The sequence below is a fragment of the Ursus americanus genome, chromosome 18 (assembly GCF_024610735.1).
Source record: "Ursus americanus isolate L20-20 chromosome 18, mUrsAme1.1.p, whole genome shotgun sequence".
In the NCBI taxonomy this organism is placed as follows: domain Eukaryota; kingdom Metazoa; phylum Chordata; class Mammalia; order Carnivora; family Ursidae; genus Ursus; species Ursus americanus.
In genome coordinates this window covers 41512874-41532494 of record NC_142144.1, presented here as the reverse complement: position 1 = coordinate 41532494, position 19621 = coordinate 41512874, and the positions used below count along the sequence as shown (strand labels likewise).

General features: G+C 45.0%; 1 protein-coding gene across 1 annotated transcript in view; it reads right to left on the bottom strand.

Annotated features, from left to right (window-relative positions):
• Positions 1-2326: 2326 nt before the first annotated feature.
• The window catches only part of MOB3B (MOB kinase activator 3B), a 188948-nt gene continuing 171653 nt past the window's right edge, over positions 2327-19621 (bottom strand). The window contains exon 4 of the mRNA XM_045780494.2: positions 2327-7450. Coding sequence (XP_045636450.1) covers positions 7421-7450 — 30 coding nt within the window. The 3' untranslated portion in view covers positions 2327-7420. The remainder of the gene's footprint in view (positions 7451-19621) is intronic.

Here is a 19621-nt window from a genome sequence, read left to right as displayed (position 1 = left end):
TCATGTGGGCCAAGCATCTCTGTTGTACCTTCATGTGATTATACTTCTGATAGGACAAACCCTAAGTAAAATAATTAACCTTTAGATAAATAAACAAGTCACAGTTCATGAATTTTCTAAATGCTGCTGCCACTTGTGGCTAGCAGTCCACATGCAGTTTTTAGCAATATCAAATACATCGTTGTAGAAACCTATATACGCCCAGTCAGAGCATAGTCATTTGTAACATTCTTCTGAGTTAATAAACATAGGATTCTGTTGCTACCTTTTCCCCTCTGTGTTCTACATAGTTCTCGAAAACGCTTAGACTCTTACTCTTTGCTGATCTGATACCACGTGAGGTCATGTCTCAATTGTATGATAGGATTTCCTCTGGAGCAGGTATTCAGCTTGATCTAGTGTGCAGTAATACAGTTATAAGCTCAATCAAGGTTTATTTAGATTGAACCGGATTTCCTTGTTTAGTTCTTAATCTATTAAGTACTGGGAATTTGTGCTTGGTTTTTGTGTTCATGAAAACTCAGTTAGATGAGGCATGCTGCATTAAAACGATGAGAAGTTTCCATTAATCCCTGTGTTCTGCGGAAATCTACTTCACAATGGAGAAGTAGAAAAATAGGATAAAAGACATAATTGTTATAAATGACACTACCACTGCTTTTCAGTGACATTTTTATCCTTCTGGTCAATGTAGCAATTAAGTTTGCCTGGAAGCAGAGTTGAAGCTTAAGAATTTAAAATAATTGAAAGATTGGATGGATGTAGTAATCAGCTTAATGTCCACGGGAGTATCAATTTTTGCTGTTATTGGGTAGAGGGATTGAAGGCATCTGATCTGAATTTATTATCTTCTAAAACAGTTTACCATTTATTATCAGGAATACAATGTAGGTTACTAGAAAGAACATAATAATATAGTCAGTATGTATAGGGATCAACTTGAAAATTAAAGGCCTCTCTAGACATGGTGTAGCAGGGGCTGCGACCAGAAATGCCTTTGGGGGAGTGGCAGGAAACGGGAGCGAGGGAAACCTACCAGCCCGAGAGGACAAGGGGAACTGACAGCCACGTGTCTGGGATGTAGTAGGGAGTGGTGAGGACATTGGTAAATTGGAGAGAACATGCCTCATCAAAATGGGTCAGCCACTTCTCAGCCAGTTCCAGTCACATGAAAACAAAAGCCTGGTGTTGCCAGATCTTCTGATTTTGTAAAAGGAGCCAAAAATTCTGATTTTTAAGCATCAAATTCCTCAATCTTTAAATGCTGGCAGCTAGTTAAAAAAAAAACAGGGGCGCCTGGGTGGCACAGCGGTTGAGCGTCTGCCTTCGACTCAGGGCGTGATCCCGGCGTTATGGGATCGAGCCCCACATCAGGCTCCTCCGCTATGAGCCTGCTTCTTCCTCTCCCACTCCCCCTGCTTGTGTTCCCTCTCTCGCTGGCTGTCTCTATCCTGTCGAATAAATAAATAAAATCTTTAAAAAAAAAGAAAAACAAACTGTCAGTCTAACAAAATGTGCCCGCAGGCCACATCCGGTCCACAGGCTGCCTCTCTGTCACATCTCCTTGTACATTTCAGATAGTGGAACCGAGAAGTAGAGGAACTCTTTATATATGTGCTGCGGTTCCAGAAGCCTCATTCCTCACCTCCTCTGTCTAGAAATCACCTCATCACAAATAGCTTTTGTCAGACATAGTATCCGATTGTTGCTATGAGCAACAGTGCCTGTTACTGGAGTCACTCACAATTACTCTAAAGTGGCTATAAGTGTACTAATAACATATAAATATATAGAATGTATATATTTGCTTTCCAGATATGTTAATACCTTTATATTCTTTTGCAAAAATAATTGTAAGTCATATAGGAACAAATCTATAAGCCATTGAAGTTCAGAAATCCGAGGCACAGAACAATTAAATATAATACTCAGGGTCTCACAAGGAAGGCAGTGGCGAACCTGAGGTTAAAACTCAGGTTTATTTACCTGGATTGATGAGCTATTTCTCTAGTCAAGATCTATTATATGTACATGTGAGGCTGTCAACAAATTTAACGTTGAATCCTACTGCAAGCAAAAAGATGTACAGCATTCATAGGTGGAGAGAAAACTACATGCCCCACGTACCCTCCTGGAAAATCTGAAAAGTATAAAGGGACTTCCGTTAGAATACAAATACACACATGTGTGTTCTCAAACATGTTTTGAATTACTTTGTGTAGAATTAACCGTTTTCTTTCAGTTTACCTGTCCCAAGACCACTGCAAGATGAAAACCAGATCTGTGAAAGAAATTAATCGAGCACACACAAAAAAGACAGAACAGGTGATGGTTATGTGTCCTTTATTTGTGACATCTGAATTCCTAAGCTCACACGAACTGATTTCATAAATACCCTTTCATTTCCTCTTGCTTTTCTAATTGATGTAATTGTGTTAGTTTGTTCTTGTCGTCAAACACTTGGTTTAATCACAAATGGAACTAAAATATAGTAAACATTTTTTTCTGATGCAATTAGAAAAGATACAGGAAAACCTTGAAATTAGAACACTAAAAGCAAGTAACACAGCTTACATGTCAGATTAGAAATGGATTCTCCCCTCTAAAAGTTACAAAAATCCTTATTTATTTATTGAAAACTTCCTACCCAGAGTTAATAACCCCCCAGAATGAAACAACGAGTTATAAGTTTTTGGTTGTTGACATACTTTTTAAAGCAGGAAAAAAAAGCCTTCTGTTTCCAAAACACTTTGTTTGGCTAATTCTAGGAGAGAATCACCTATTTTTTCAAGGGCCAAAATGAGCCAAACACAAATGACAACAGTATTACCCAAGTGACACATCTGACTCCTTGTGATTTTGCCTTTGTACACATTTCTTGAAGACATGGCTCTACTTGTCCCATGATATTTCTTTGACTCACAGTGTGATACCCACGGGGTGTGGAAGTGATGGTAGGTCAGAGACCACAGGGAATGATGTACTTTCATCAATGGCCAGATGACGACTTGGCCAACATCACCACAAAAAGACGAGAGGCACTCCATCCAAGTCTCTTAACGCTTTGCCAATTAGAGAAGGGATTAAAACGAAACAGCATGATCTGAGGAGGCCTATTAAAGGTAGAAATGAAGGCAACTCAGGAAGCTAAACCAAAATGGTTGAATATAAATATGGATTTAGTGTGGACAAATAGGAAAGAAAATTTATAAATGTCTAACAAGCTAGTCAGGACTTAGCAAAGCCACGATAGAGTTTGGAGAAAGCGTACGGTAATTTCTTACATATTCACTGTTGGTTACATCCATAATTCACAGTGACATGGAAAGCCTGGGGAAGGGTTCAAATGGAGGTGCAGAAATGTTAGCAATGGGGCAACAAGGCTTCCAGGAGAACTCTGCCCTTGGGAGAGCTGAAGGGAAAGGAGGCTGAAGGCCATTTCTAACAGTCTTCAAATACTTAATGGATATGCAAATAAGGCTCTCATTTGTTATGCTTCTTGTTATCCTTGATAATCTTTGGATCTCCCTTACTGTGAGACAGGAAGAAAGGTGTGCTGAAACCCAAAGATCATAGTCTGGCTCAGGTTAAATGGAAGGATTTCAGATGTTGTGAAGTGACATATACCGAAGGCTATTGTGGAATGTCTACGCCTGAGGTTTCGAGAGGAGCATGGGGTTTTCACCGGGAAATGTGGGTTGAAGGACTGGATTAAGAAATCTCTTGAAGTTGCTTCCATTCATCCTAGCCCTCAGATATGAGAAAACACCCCAGGAAGAGAGAATTAACACCTAAGAAGCAGAATCTGACTCTAGATGAGTATTTCTCAACCGTTTTTTTTTTTTTTTCCATTATCATCCTCCTAAGGAGCCTTTTAAGAAATTTTGTTCTTAGTCATCCTCATCATATTTTAATACTACATAGACACTTCATATCTAGTATGGACCTTTGAAGGTCCACAACCCACTGCAATATCTAAGATTCCTCCCCCAACCAAAAAAAAGCCGCCAGTTTTTACACCATTGAGGAATCACCTTCGATGCAAATATATGCCCTCTAAAATAAACCATGGATCTGAATAGGAAGTCACTGAGGATGGGAGGAAAAAAAATTATACATATTTCAACTCTGACTACATTAGCCAGCATACTAAGGTAGTGCCCTCCTTTCTTCTCCTTCCCTCTGTTAAATGGGAAGTCATGAATCCTTTATCATTGCTATGTCATTTAACTGCAATGGTTATAATCTTTTGGAGACCCTGGACCTCTCTGAGAATATTAAGAAAGGAATGCATATTTGCGCAGCCTCAAAGTCTATGAAATGTGTGCATACTGAATTTCAGAGCCTCCTAATGAATTATTTACCTTTATAATGAATGGATCAGGCAGACAACACCTGAACCCACTGGTCAAGCTTCATATCATGAAAAGAGACTAGACATTATATGCGTCCTGATAAATGCAATAGGAAGGAAACATTACTTATGTAGTATTTTTCCTAAAAAAGTTTAACTGAGTCTAATAAAGAGGAAACAACCAGAAAAAAAAATCCAGATTGTTGAACACTCTACAGAAAACCGGCCTGAAATCCTTAATGTCAGTGTCATCACACACACACACACACACACACACACACACACCCCATCACCACCACCACACCACACACATACCTAACAGGAGAACTCTAACCCATTAACTAAAAAGAATGACAGCAAATGCCATGTGTGATTCCCAACCGGATCCCGGATAAACAGTCACCACAACAACAAAAGCTGTAAACATTCTGGGGGCAATGGACAAAGTATTTTAAAGTTTTAGGATGTCTGCAACATATTTTGAAATGGTTCAGCAATAAGAATGTATATTCACAGAGAAAGAGAGAAAACAAATGGAAAAAGGTCAACAATTAAAAAAATGTTAGCAACTGATGCACATAAGGGGACGTGGATGTTCATTGCCATCTTTTCTTTTTGAAATTTCCACTTTGAAACATCTCAAAATAAAAAAAGATAGCGGATGCTTGTATTACCCAGCTAAAACAAAAGTAGCAGGAAAGGCAGGCGAGCCCGCCAGGTGGGGCGAAGGAAGCAGGAGGTCAGTCTCAGACCCAGACAGCTGGAGGTGCTGAGGCACTGCCAGGAGCTCAGATGCCCCCTTCGCAATGAGATGTACTTAGGATGTCATCAGGTCAAAGAGATAAAAATTATCTGTGATAATTTTCTTTAGAATTTGCCAAACAAAGTTCCACAGGAATAGGAATACTCTAATTAAAAAAATAAGAGTGGTTTGCCAGAAATTTCCTAGAAGAGTCGATGAATGCAATTAGAAATATAACCAGGAGGAAACTGTGCCAAGAAGCTTAAAAAATATTTGGTCTTTGAAATTGAATGGAAATTCCATATGCGCAGTTAATAGAAAAGAACCTCAAAAAGAATTAATAACAAATGTCTTCAGAGTCCAGCATCCTGCTTGATTAGGCATCATTGAAATGCAGGACCATGGTCAACTTTTTAATGCAAAAATCCTGTAGTTTTCCATGGTGGCAGAGTTTCGGAGTTCCTCCTGGGACGTGGGCTCCACGCTGTCATCTCTCTGTCCCTCCGCTCGACATCCCCACACAGTACTTATCGCGTATTGCATAGCTTGGGAAGAGCAGGTCTTATTTCTTTGTTCTCTGGATCCTTAGGACAGTCAGATATTCTTTCAGCCAAAAGTGATGCTGAGAAGAATCTTTGCCTATCTTGTTCTCTCAGAGTTACTCAGGAAGCCAAAAAAGGAGAAAGGGTATGTTTGTTGCTGACCAGAGCACAACAATACGGAAAGAGGTAGCAGCATTTGCATTCCATGAGACGACTCAGACAAGACGGGAAGCAAAGGTCGCTTTGCTGGGTCAGGGCAGGATGCCACAGTGCCCAGACAGTCAGCCCTTTCTTTGGACAAAGAAAGATTTCATGCTTTCCAGGCTCTTGTGGCCCCCGCGAATGGCTTTAACACATTACATATAATGAAACGAGATCGGAGTTGTTTAGTTATTCTTTAATTGGTGTTACATTAAAATTACACTGATACATTCTTATCTACTTCCCTCCACCAACTGCTATTTTGTCAAATGCAAAAGATCGCTGGGAGTATCATCACCCCCTCGTTACAGGCTCTCAGGACCGCCACCAGGCTCGTGAATGAAGCAGAGAAGGCAACGAACGTTTCTTCAACTAAGACTCACTTGGGGTTTCAAAAGGCAGGATGTCATGCAGAATGCGCTATTCCGTTGACTGGAATGGGAAAACCGGGAAGAAATGGAAGAAGGAAGTTAGCTCGGGTACCACTGTTACCTTGGCAACGGTGGCACAATCAGAGGGGCAGAAATTAATTTTGTGCCACAACACAATCCGGCCGAGGAGGGTGGGGTGTAGGGGAAGAGAAAGTAAACACAGGCTGGACTGGATGGAGTTGCTCAGAGAGCCAATGAGCTGGCTGCCTGAGTTATGTGCACTGAAGAACCAATTGCACTTCTGTTTTTTTCACTGAAATTTTAGTATTATGTGAAGACAGCCACAACTCCCTCGCCTTTGGTCAAGAACAAAGCTGCACTAATCTATCTGGCTCAGGGCTTCTGCTGATCATTCTTGGTCATTGACAACTTCCTTTTCTTCCTCTCCTCTGCGAAGCAGGAAGAAAATATCTTGAACAGAAGAGACAAGGAATGGCGTGGTTGCAAAAAACACATTCTGTTCGGAGTGAACTGGTAACTCGTCAGCTTTCTGCTAGCGACCGGTCTCCTCCCTGTAGTTAAGGTTTGTGTGGGGTCATGGAATGGTCCCTGAAAAAACTGCCTCTTAGGGAAACTGTGTTGAGGCTGCAGGCGGGGTGGGTCTCCAATCTCTCGTGGCTACGCGGCCCTGCATGAATTTAAACCACAGAATCAGATCAGGGCGGGAGCTTTGAAAGGAAGGCTTGTTAGAGAAAAACCTGCCGCTCACTCAGAGTTCCAAAATTCACCCAATACTTAGAAAACACGCTACAGAAAAGTCGGCCAGTTGACAAGACAGAAGTGGCAAAGTACAAATGAGTGTCTCAGTCTCAAAACCTGAATTCCAGTAAAGCTTAGGCCGCAGGTCACAGGCAGAGCTGCGACATGCACGTAAGTGCAGACGCTTCCTCGGGGTGACTCAGAGCCAGAAGGGGCGAGGGGGCAGTCCTTCTTGCACGCTGTGGTCGGACAGGTCCACAGGTCGTGGCTAGCAGCACTCAGAGGGTTAAGAGCACACGGGGTGAATGGGGAACGTCTCTCAGGAATCACCGCTTGTCTCCACCTCTCCTGCTCCTGGAAGTAGGTGTGCCGTTTCAGCCAGGGAGGTCTCCCTGCTCAGGACTCCAGGAGGAAAGAGCTTTCCTCTGTGTTCCGGGGGTAAGGTGGGGCGTTAGTGACACATCCTGCTCGTCATCTCTTTCTGGAAAGCAGGGAGAGAAGGATGGTTAGGAGTAACTATAAGCAATGACTTGTTGAAGGATTCTAAAAGCACCCTCATGACCTCTGGAGCCTTTGAACAAGGAGTTGCAAGCACGGCCCACGGATAAGGCTCAGCATGCAAACGTGTTCCATTTGGTCTGTAGGTTTGGTTTTTTGATTTTTTGTTTTAATCGAGCAACGTTAACAACAACAACAACAGTAACAACAACAAACCAAAAAAACTTGGCTCACTTGCCAAAACTCCAGGTATATTCACTTTTTTGAAAAATCATAAGATTTGGAGCCACTGGACAGCTGGAGTTGAAGAACGTGTCCTCTTCAGAGGGACAATGTGCTCTCCAGTTGGCCCTAGTCCCCACTACTCCCAGTTGTCTCTGCAACTGGAGCCAAGTATCACTTACTCATTGATATGATCATCGGATTTAGGCCGCTATTTTTCCTATAGAAGAGAATAGTTTCTCTTTACCTATGTTTCAAATGAAGATGGAAAAATGAAGGATAGCGTAAGTGGGTATAAGTCAAGAGAAGTGGGAGAGAGGACTTTTCTGAATGGGCATGAAGAATATACCAATGTGTCTGACATGCTCCCACCTGGCCTTTCCCTCGTCTCCATCACCTGCCTGGCTCCTGGGAGCATTTGCAGATCTCCAGTGTGCCATCTTTTCTCTTTCTCCAGGCCGCTGCATTGGTGAGACCGTTGCCTGTGGCCTGCTCCAACCATATCCTGCCCTCTTGAACTTAGCTAATTGCCATTCATTTTCCCAGCTCAGGCAAGAGGACTTTCAAGACGCCTGGGGGGCCTTCTGCTGTTCCTGCCCCAGCCACCGTGGAGTCTGCCACGTCTTCCACTGTTTCCGGCCTGGAGTCTGGCTTACAGTGAGCTGGTTTGTATGTCTGTGTGTGTATGCATGGACCGTGGGCATGTCTGTGGGCCCTACTGGATGGTGAGCTACCGCGTGTCAAGAAAAGGAACACTCATGGGCTCACCACACATGCACTCCTCTGTGTCCCCCGCCCCAACACAGCGCCCGGCACAGGATGGCCACTCCACTTTCAGCTCCAAGAGCAGGCTGGGAAGGAGCCCAGTGCCATACCGCATCTGAGAGGACACACTTAACACCATTTTATGTAGATGAATGAGCTGCTTTCAAGTCCCACATCCTGCAGAGCTGATGCCTGCTGCCCCCTCTCTCACATGCTCACCCCGGATCACCCCAGCCTATAGTATAGAAAACACTGGAGTAAAAGGAGTTTGAGAACAGGAGAGCCCAGGTGCTTAGAGACTGTATTAGAAAACCATATCAATGCGTTGGTTAAAGAAATGACAGAATATACATGGCATATTCTAGGCACATTTGCATCCTTATGGTATTATTAAACACAGGCACTCACATACAGATACATATATTGAAACACGAAATGACCACTTCCTTCTACTCATGACTCGTACTATGGATGTACCAGGTGCCTGGGAGATAAGGTTGCTGTTCGCAAGGAGCTACAAACCACCAGAGAGAAAGAAACGTAGATCACACACTAAAAGACAAAGACACAAATGCAAATATTTGGAGGAAGCGAGACCATGAGGTATGGTAGCTCCAAATTCCAGCCACAGTCAGAGCCCATTTCTGCCCTCACTACCTACCTGTGTGACCTCCCTGAGTCTTTGGGTCTTAGTAGACATGCCTATTCTTTAGGGATCCCCTCCCTAAGCTCTGCGATAGGGCATATCCCTCTTTTCTGCCTTTCATAGTAGCCTTCTTCACAACTCGAATAGTCTCTTCTTTCCTTCATTCCTGCCTCCCAGATTCATCCCGTGACAGATGCTGTAAGAGCCACAAAAAGAAGGGACTGTGTCTGCTCTAGTCCCAGTGCCTGACAACTGATATTCAATAGATGTTTGTTTATGAAGCTATGAATGGGCCCTCAGTCTCCTCATCTGTAAAATGGAACTGTGAGACTACCTGAGAAGGTGACCGGGAAGGTTAAATATATTAAGATATGCCCGGACTCAATACATATTAATTCCTTCTCCTCAGAAGCACACACATGGCAACAAACACTTCATGCCGGGGCAAGAAGGGGCTTGAGAAGACTTCCCTGGTAATGTATCCACTTAGATGGACCCCAAAATTTAAAGGAGGAGTCTGATGATGTGAGGTGGGGAGAAGGGGACTAGATAGCCGGGGGCGGAGGAGGGGAAGAGTGGCCGAGGTGGAGCCCTCCGTGGTCTGGTGTTGCTGTGGCTGAAGCCTCTGAGGGGCCAGGCCACGAGGGGGGGAGGGGGGGAGGGGGGTAAATGCACATCTGCTCAAATATGGACCCATGCACCTGGTGTGAGGACTGGAAAGAAATGATGACAATCTTAAAATGAATTTTCTCTCCCTTTGATAAGCTTCCAAAAGTTCTCGTGCTTTTGGTTAACTTTTGACCACAAAGATGGGGAAAATAAGGTGGGAATGCAAAGGTGTATGTGTGTGTGAGTATTTGAGATAGCAAGAGAGACAACTGGCGGGGGAGAGATCTCGGGATGAACACAGTTTGGCCTTATAACTAATTCTGTTATTATTTGCAATGGGTTAATACTTTTGGAAAGAAAGGAACTAGCATTTGTGAAGCACCTATGAGGTGTTTGGTGGGGGCAGGGGGAGGTGTTACGTCAATGCATCTGTAAAACTCTGAGAGAAGGAACTATGACCCCATTTAACGCAGAGGAATCCAGGCCTCAGAGTGGAAGTGATTTGCTCTTGTAGAACAGGGAGGCTGCAGAGTCCGACCAGTTATAGTCACTTCCATCCAATGAAGCACAGCTCTCCCTTAGTCCTGGTGCCTCTCGAAGCTCTGCAGATATTACATCCCGTAACTCTCATGCTAACCCTGTGAGATGACATTGGCCGTGCTCAGTGAAACAGGCTCAGAGACAGAGAGTATCTTCTCAAAGTCACACAGAGAGTGGCAGGGGTGGGACTTAAACTCAGGTCTAGCTGAGGGCAAAGGCCAGCTCTTCCCACTTACACCATGTGATTTGTGGTTTAAAGCCTCTGAGACATTCTTATGAAGATACATTCAGATGATATTGACATATATTAATTGACATATATTCATTATAAATGGTTGCAGTAATTCCTGGATATTCAAAATGTCGAAGATATTTTTTCATTACCCAGAGGGATGCCACTTGGAATTACAGGTGCACTGGGTAAATACTAAAATAGTTATGCCACTAAAATACTATAGACACTAGAAATATGGAAGAGTTAAACACACACACACACACAAGGGAACACTTTGATAGAGGACATGGTGCTTATCTAAAGCCACTGAGTTAGTCTGTGAAAAGCCAGGACTGGTGCTTTCCTCACTGCAAATACTTTCTCACCTCTAAATGAAGGAGAAAAGCTGTTTATGGAGAAGTGTCCTAACATTCAGGGAAAGAACTGTTGAAATAGCAGACCAGGAATTCCCAGATCTTTCCCAAGCAAGAACATCTCAGTTAGAGCCACCCTTCAAAGCTGTATTCTAGCACATTCCCACTGGATGGCGCAAACGAGCTGGTTAAGAAATAACTGGTGCTGGGGGCGGGGGGGAGGAACCAAACCAAAAAGTGGCTAATATTGGCTTCCAAAGCTTTCGTCATCATCAAAGCCCTCCCCAAGGCACCTAGCAGAACCAAACACATTCCCTCCTATCGCGGCGAGTGGCCGCAACAACATCTACCCAGGTTGTTCTTTAAGAATGAATTTGCCATTGTAGGAGTGATCTAAACACAACGTGTATTAAGGCAGACCACTAAAGAACTCCAAAAGGGGCTTGGAAAGCTTCTGCAGAGGTGATGAGAATTTTTTGAGAAAGGTTCATAGAGATTGTATTTGGCTTGTCTAGGAAGATGTTTTTAAGCACCTGGATTTAAAAAAAATCCATCCTTAAGGAAAGAGTAAAGCTGGGTTTTGGTTGGCTCACTCCGTATTATTTGCTTTAATGTAAGGAAGTAATTGATTTTGTAAAGTCCCTGGTTCCCCACTGTCAACAGAACAAATTCCGTACTCCAGGGCCTGGCAAACAAAGCTGTTCATAACACAGACTTGCACCCTCCCCTCACCTCCTGTTGAACCCCCACCCACTCACACACCACACCCACCAGGCCAGCTGGACTCCTCCCCTGTTCCCAACAGGACAGGGTCTATCAAGGTTTCTAGTAGTTTTTCTAGCTGTTTCTTCTATCTGGGAAATGCTTTCTGCTCTTCTGTGCCTGGCAAATATTGACATCCTTCAAGATCCAACTGTCAGCTCCCAGAAAGGGTTCATTGACTCCCTGCTCGGGTTACCCCATCACTTTGCACACACATATCATATCACTTTCTACCAGTACTGGAATTCACCATTTCATTTTTGCCTGAATCTGAGAAGACCCTTACAACTTTGTTGTATATTAATGTATGATGAGAAATATTTTGGTCAAGTCATTTAACAGTATATATGGTTTGATACAATTATTTGGGGGAAAAATATAAACAAAACATGAGTCCACTGTGATGAGTGTATTTCTGGGTGAATGAAATGATGTGTGTGTTCTCTTCTTGACATTTGCCCTTTGCATATCCTCTTGGAGTTTGAGATATTTTTAATACACGTATTTTTTTTCCTAAGAAAATAAGCTCCAGTATTTTAAAAAAAACAACAAAAATAGAAGTAGACCAAACCTCCAAATTGAAATCATATTTAGTTTTAAAAATAAAGTTAAAATGACTTTGGGCTACTTTTGTGTGGAATGGGGGTGGTGGATGAAACCAGCGTATCTACATAAGAATTCAAGCTCTTCTGTTCTAATCTAAACACTTTCAAATTGAAATAGAGATGATATTTCTTAGCCATCGCAACAAGTGTTTGATATCTGTAGAACAAACCTGCATGAACTCCAAAAGTCTAAATTTACTCTTATCTGTCAGTTTACCCATTTTTAGAACTGGTAGTAGAGGGCAGGGAGTAGGTGATCACAAAGAGAAGTAAAATGACTTATTCTAGGTCACACAAATAATTTCTGACCCAGCCATGACTACCAGTGTCCAACTGACTCATAGCTTACTATACATCCCATCACACATTTTAGTGATCTACTTTCCACATAAAATAAAGGGAAAACATTGACGTATACTAGGTGTCAGTCGTCACAGCAATTTTACTAAGTTAACGTTAGAAACCATAAAACAAGCTCCAAAAAATGGTAGCATGATCACGGAATCACAGACTACTGTTGAAGCCGGGAGGACGCTTGGGTATTGTCTAGTATATGACCTTCACTTCAGACACTGAAAACCCAGATCACAAGAGTAGTGAGTAGCCTGAGGTGGCGAAATCATTAGCAGCAGAGCTAGCAGCCTGGCCTGTGGGCTCTGCACACTTGGTGTTGATCTGAGACAGGCAATTTGTGTAAACAAGGATGTCTCAGAGTTGGCTCAGTGTGCTTCAGCTAACACCCATCCTGTGTTATTGGCTTTCCCTAGCCGATACTCCTTCAACGGCTCTGCACAGTTTTCAAATGAAGTCCCAATCCTAGCGTTCAATGCTCTTCTTGATCTGGACCCCCAACTTCTCTGCTGCCCCATCACTCCCCAGCTCTCCTTCTCTCCTGCTGAACTTACGGCATCCAGAATCCTCTCATGTATATGCTTTTGTTCGTTCTTCTTTTCCCAGAACACCTTTCTCCCAACTCCAACATCCTTCAAGGCTCTTGTGCAGTGTGGCCTCTTCAGGGACACCTTCTCCCACCTCCCTCCTCACCCTGTCCCCAAGGAGTCTTGGGTGCTCCTCTTCTGATTTCCCACCGTGCCCATAGCACCCATCTGCATTGTTCTGTGACAGTTTATTCCTTTCCCGGCTCCAGCAAATGCTGCCACTGAAGAGATGAAGCACATCTTGCGTCTGGGCCCTGGTGCACCAGCCCTGACACCTACCAGGTGCTGAAAAAATATTTGTTAATTAGACTAAAATCCAATGAAGAAAAAAAAAAAACAATGATTAGGTCTACAGACCCAGTAAAACGAGTGGTGGAGGGGAAAATGTGTTCAGTACCTATTATGGTAGAGGCACTTATGTTTGTTTCATGGACTTCTTTTCAAAACTCTGTGACGTAGGCATTGCTTTTTCTATTATACAGATGAGGAAAAGGAGGCTCAGAGAATTGACGTAACTTGCCCATGTTCACAGAGCTAACAAGTGGGAGAATCAGGATTTGCACCCGGTGGACTCAGGAACAAGCCAACAAACTAAAAACATGCTGTTTCCATTCCTCCGCTGGGGTGAGAAATAAAAGCAGTGAGGCCTTTTGTTGTTCTAGGGAGAGAGGTGCTGTAACAACGCATCCTGAAGCCTACTGTTTGAAATTCCCCAACTCTGCTAATTCTGAGAAACAAGGAGAAAGAGGAGGAAGAAATAGTGGAAATAAAGAAATAACTGAGGAAAAAGGGGAGCACAAAGAGATGAAAGGAAGGTGGGTGGAGAAGGCTCCGAAGTGTGGTAAGGAGAGAACACTGGGTACAAACTTTCTGGAAATGACCTTTATGTAAACGGCCCCTCCCCCATCGGCCACCATTAAAAACCCAGTGGCTTAAAACGGAGTAGTTTGAAGTACACAACTTGGTGTTAGATTTGGCCCTAAGAGGGCAGTAAATTGCCTCTTGGCTAAGAGCACTGGAGCGCTACACACACACTCACACTCGCGCGCACACACGCACAAGCACGCGCACAGACACACGGACGCACTGGCCTTCTCGGGTACCGGAACTTCACCGACCCATTTACAAGGCGCTATGTTAAGGGGGTGGTTGCTGAAAGAACACCGAAGAACGGTGCGTCCACCAGGATGAAGCAGGCAGGTGTGGCGCTCTGTGGGGACTACTGCTCCCTGGCCCAGCGCCCACGGCCCGCAGTGCGCCCTCAGCCCCCCAGAGCCCCCCGCACCCCCGGGGCTGGGGCACGGCCAGGCCCCGCCTCTCATCAGCCCCCAGTCTCCTCTCAGAGAGACTTGGGAACAGGGGCTTGAACTGCAGCCTGAAGTTTCTGGCTGGGCTGCAGGGGCAGGGTATGGGGGACCCACCGGGAAGAATTTCCTTCCCCGCAGCGAGGCTGGGCCTTCTGCGGGTGTTGACCGGACCAGAAAGAAAGCTTTCTGCGGTGACTTTCAACCTACAAATGCCATTTTTTTCGGAGACTTGAAAACCTCCAAGTTGTATCCCTATTATCCATTTGTTTCTTTCATTATTGGCTATTTTCTTCTTCCTCTCAAAAGTGGGTGTTTGGAAAATGTTAACTGTCTTGAAAATTCTATTTCTCTCAGGCGGCTTGCCCCTTTCCCTTCTCCGTTCCCAACGGCTGTGCTGGTGGCGTCTGCGCCAAGATTTCACCAGAGCCACCGCAATCCGCCTGCCCCTCCAGGGTCCTCAGCTCCTGCCAACACCCATTTCCCGCAGGTCCTGTTGCTACACTGGACGTCAAGCCGCTTCTTTGCTATTTCCGTATCTCCAGATCTAACCCACTGGTAGCAAAAGCAAGTCCCTTCGGGACTGGCAGTTTTCCTGGAGGAACAGGGAGCGCGAGTACTGAAGTCAGCTAGATGGCGTGGGTCAGCCTGAGGTCATTTCTGACCGTAGGCAGGGAAGGACTCCGTGAGGTTTCTTCAGCACCTTGACTATGAGGAAGAATTCCAGGAATGGGCAGGTGTGGCTCTAGGGGCTGTCCATTCAGAAGAGGAAGGGGTATCGTGCTAAGGCATTAGGTTGTAAGAACCAAAGTCCGCTGTTGTCTCCGAATCATCCAGTTTGAAGAACTCAGAATTTCCTGTGATTCCAGTGTGCGGCACACGCTCTAGTCCCCGCCGGTATCATCAACGGCACTGGCTGGAAAGGCGCTGTGGAAAACCCACAGAGGCATAAAACGTGCTTCCACTCACCTCCATCTCCTACCGGCTAAAGTCCCAGCAAGTTAAAGAGACTGCACATATCTCAGATCTACCTCTTCCTTCTCTCCTGCCTTGCACACACCTTGCTTCTGGCTGTTTCTGTATCTTTGCACACTCGTTTCTTCTGCATGGACAGCCCCATGCCCTTCTCCTGCCCAGAACGCTCCTGTTGACTCTTTCGTGCTCTGCTTACAGGTCTGTGAGGGTTACACGCTGCCTCAGTGGGAGACAGAGTGATTGAGAGAAAGAGACCAGGACTCAGGAAAAGGCAAGAGAGAAAGAGGATCTCAGTGGCTGTAAAGCTGGTTGCTAAGAATGTGGTCTGGCAGCTAGCTCTCCCTCAGACGGGGGATGCAGTGCCCTGCAGTTCTGCTTGAAGGGCATTGTCCAGGGGGAGCCCAGGAGAAACAGCAGGCTGCTTGATGAAGGGAAATCCCCAGACCAGGAGAAAGGAAAAACAAGCAAATGCAAAATACCCCAGCTACTCTGCTGCCCATTCCCTGTGGGAAAGCTGGACGGCTGACAGTGGAAACAAGGGGGGCGGGGGGTTGCAGCTCCTGCCTGCCCTCGGGGCACAGGGAGGCTGCTTGTCTTAGGACCACAGCCCTTGAGCCCACCTCAGAGAATCTCTGTGGCACCCTCCCCCTGACCTCTCCTGCTCCAAGCACTTGCTTGATTCACCCTCAGGGCCTTTGAAGCAGGAGGATGCAGCTTCTCTCCAGGGCAGGAAGCTTGTGTTCAGGAGGGCAGCTTAAGACCAGGGAGTAAAGAGCAGGTGGCTTGCACAAGGATCAAGCATTGGGCCTAAACATTTTCTTAAAGCTATTTTTCTTAACATAGTTGTGTCTTTTTAATGGGAACTGGGAGAAGGAATTCCAGTGGGAGACTGATACCAGATACCTTCAATTATTTTTGGAACAAGGCTTCATACATAATAACTACCTTGAATGAATGAATGAATGAATGAATGAATGAATGAATGAATGTGAGTCTGGTCACAAAAGATGGAGTGAACAAGATGGAGTGATGGTGTTAAGAGCGTCAATGCGTCAATAACATTGTGTTCCTAATAGAGTAGTATCCATCACTTTCTGCACATTTTCTATGCCAGACGCTGTGCTTGATGCTGGCCAGACCTTCATTATTTCATTCAGTCCTTTTTTTTTTTCTTAAAGATTTTATTTATTTATTTGACAGAGAGAGACACAGCCAGTGAGAGACGGAACACAGCAGGGGGAGTGGAAGAGGAAGAAGCAGGCTCCCAGCAGAGCAGGGAGCCCGATGCGGGGCTCGATTCCAGGATCCTGGGATCATGCCCTGGGCCAAAGGCATTTGCTTAATGACTGAGCCACCCAGGCGCCCTTATTTCATTCAGTCCTTACAGCAGTGCTAGTGCTATTATCCTCATCTTATAGATGAGGGAACTGAGGTTAAGTACTTTGGTCAAAGTCACATTGCTAGTAATGAGGGTAGCCAAGGTGGAAACTTGAAAACCGGTCTTCCTGACCAGTTACACTACATCGCAAGGCCCTGTGCTGAACAGATCTTCCTTCATACCTGCATGTACTTTGAGCTGAGTCTATTTGAGTCAGGGGGCATACAAAGCCAGCGCTGACCATGGAACAGGGACGTGGCTGGTGGAACCATTCATGGGAGGCCCACAGTTGGGCCCTGCTAGCATCCCAAAGTCTGAATTCTTGTAAGGCAGGCAGGGCAGCCAGACTACAGAATTTTTAAAAGAATTCTCCCAGTTCAAAGTATACATGGGTTCCAACCAGCACACAGGAATTAAAAATGTTCTTTCTGCTTTCTTTTAGGAATGTGAGTGGCAAATAAGCCAAAAGAAATAAAAATAGAAACATGGCAGGCCAGACCTCCCTAAACAGGAAAGAACAATATTTATTTGATTAATTCTGTTCCTAAACAGCAGCCCACATTACCGACACGGAGGGCGTTCCCCAATGGAGGGGTGTGTGTGTGTGTGTGCACATATATGCACGCCTCCAAGTACATGTATACATATGTATGGATAGATAAACACACAGACCCGCCACCCACAGAGAATATTTATTCATATGATACAAGAATCAAACTGCTCTTCTTTTCCCAAATCCTGCAAGCATTAAAAATAAGTCACTTTATGTAAACATACTCAGTCTCTTGATTTATACTGATTCTCATAAAGGCAGAGCTGCACATTTTTGAAACTCTCTCATTTAACCACAGGAGGTGGGTTATGGACACACTCCATATGGAGAGACAGGCTGCCTTACCAGGCTTCATGAGAGCAAGCACATGAATCAAAATGTTGCATCATCACTGCATTTCTCCAGATCTCCTTGCCAAAGCCCCGCAGGGCCCCATTCTGCCACTCCGTGCATTTGAACGTCCTGACTTATTCTGTAGATGGAGCTACCATGTCCGCCCCATGCCATCGTTCTTGCTGGCGCACTATCAGCTCCTGACCATGACAGTGCGTGCATCCAATCTGATTCCTGCTCAAAGTGACGCTCCCTATAACCCAGTGAGGCACAGCTCTGGCCTCTCCGGCTGGCAGCTGCCCTGCCCTCCTCCCCATCTCTGCTGGCCCATGTCCTCCACAGCCCGACGTGAGGTCCACACCAACATATGGGTCTGACTCCCTCCCTCCCACACCCTACCTGTGTCAGCACAGCTGGACTGATTTCTGGCAGATGCTCCTTTTGTCCCTGGTTTGGGGATGAGCAAAGGGTGGCTGAATGCACCCACTCCCTCAGAGGGTTGTGACAGATTTCAACATGGCCCAGTGGCCACCTATCAGGTTGCAGCTCTTTGAAGACTGGATGTGGGTGGAATACAGGGTAAGAAATTCTCTTGTTTACTTCTGTCGCTTGGCCTTTTCATGGGGGCGCGGGTGGGGGTTGGGGGGGAGGCGAGGGGGAGGGGAGGCCGGTCCAAGTCTAGGTTAGGCTGCTACGGGCACAGACTTACTTATTCTGAGAGCAGCTTAATAAGCCCAACTCTTAAGGACACTCAAGAAACCCTGAAGAAACAGGATTTGTCATTTCGGGTGTGCCCTGAACTTTCAGGGCATGGGACCCTGGAGGAAGAATTTACCTCCCCCAGGAAAACAAAGAATTCATAGAAGTCATTCAGCTGAGCTGACTTCGCCACAGGACAGAGCTTGCCATCACTTAATAAGACCTCTATTGTGCGTCTGATGAAAACACAGGGAGATTTTCTTCCTCAGAGAGCCTGTAATTTAGGAAGTTTGTAGCTTCTTAGCAGTCCCAATCCTTCGGAAGGAACAAAATATTAGGTTAATGAGATAAATGGACATGAAACCAACTGAATCTTCATTTTAGCAAAATAAGATTGCTTGCTAGGAGTTAGACTATTGCCAGTTGAAACACGTGCTCAACCTCCTGAGAGTTTTAGGGGCTGATATTGGTGTCCCGATGGCTGTCCCACTTTGTCACTGACTCTCACCTCTATGGGGTGGCCACTATGCTTCTCCCATAGAGAAACCGAAGCTTGCAGAGGCTGGTGGCCTGCCATGGTTAATACCTCACATAGTGAGAATTTTCCCCGAGATCTGTCATTTGGATCTTGTCATTGGGCCTCAGAATCCCATTTTTCCTTTACATCAGGGAACTGGAAACAGGGCACAGGCCAAATCCAGTCCACACCTGTTTTGCATGGCCCATAAACTAAAGATAGTTTTTACATTTTTAAATAATTGGAAAAAAAAAAACAAAAGAAGAGGAACATTCCATGACACAGGAACATTCTACAAAGCTCCAATTTCAAGGTCCATCAGTAAAGTTGTAGTGGGACATAGTCACGCCCATTCATTTCTGCATTGTCTCTGGCTGCTTTCCTGCTTCAAAGGCAGAGGTGAGCAGTTGTCACAGAGACCATTTAAGGCCCACAAGCTAAAATGTTCGGTGTCTGGACCTTTTCAGAAACAGTTTACTGCACCCTGATCTGCACCCTGAGGATACCACAGCCAGTGTGACCCTACAGTATTAAGGCCCATGGGATTATAAATGGGTCCCTAAGCTTCCAAGCTTGTAAAGTTGACCTGGCCATAAATAGTCCAATGGTTCTCCTGTTGTGGGCGAGCAGTGGTGCTACATCAGGAAGAAAACACATGTACTAAAACAAGAATGAACTCTGCACGTGCCTGCAGCCTCTTAGAACCAAACTGGTATGGCT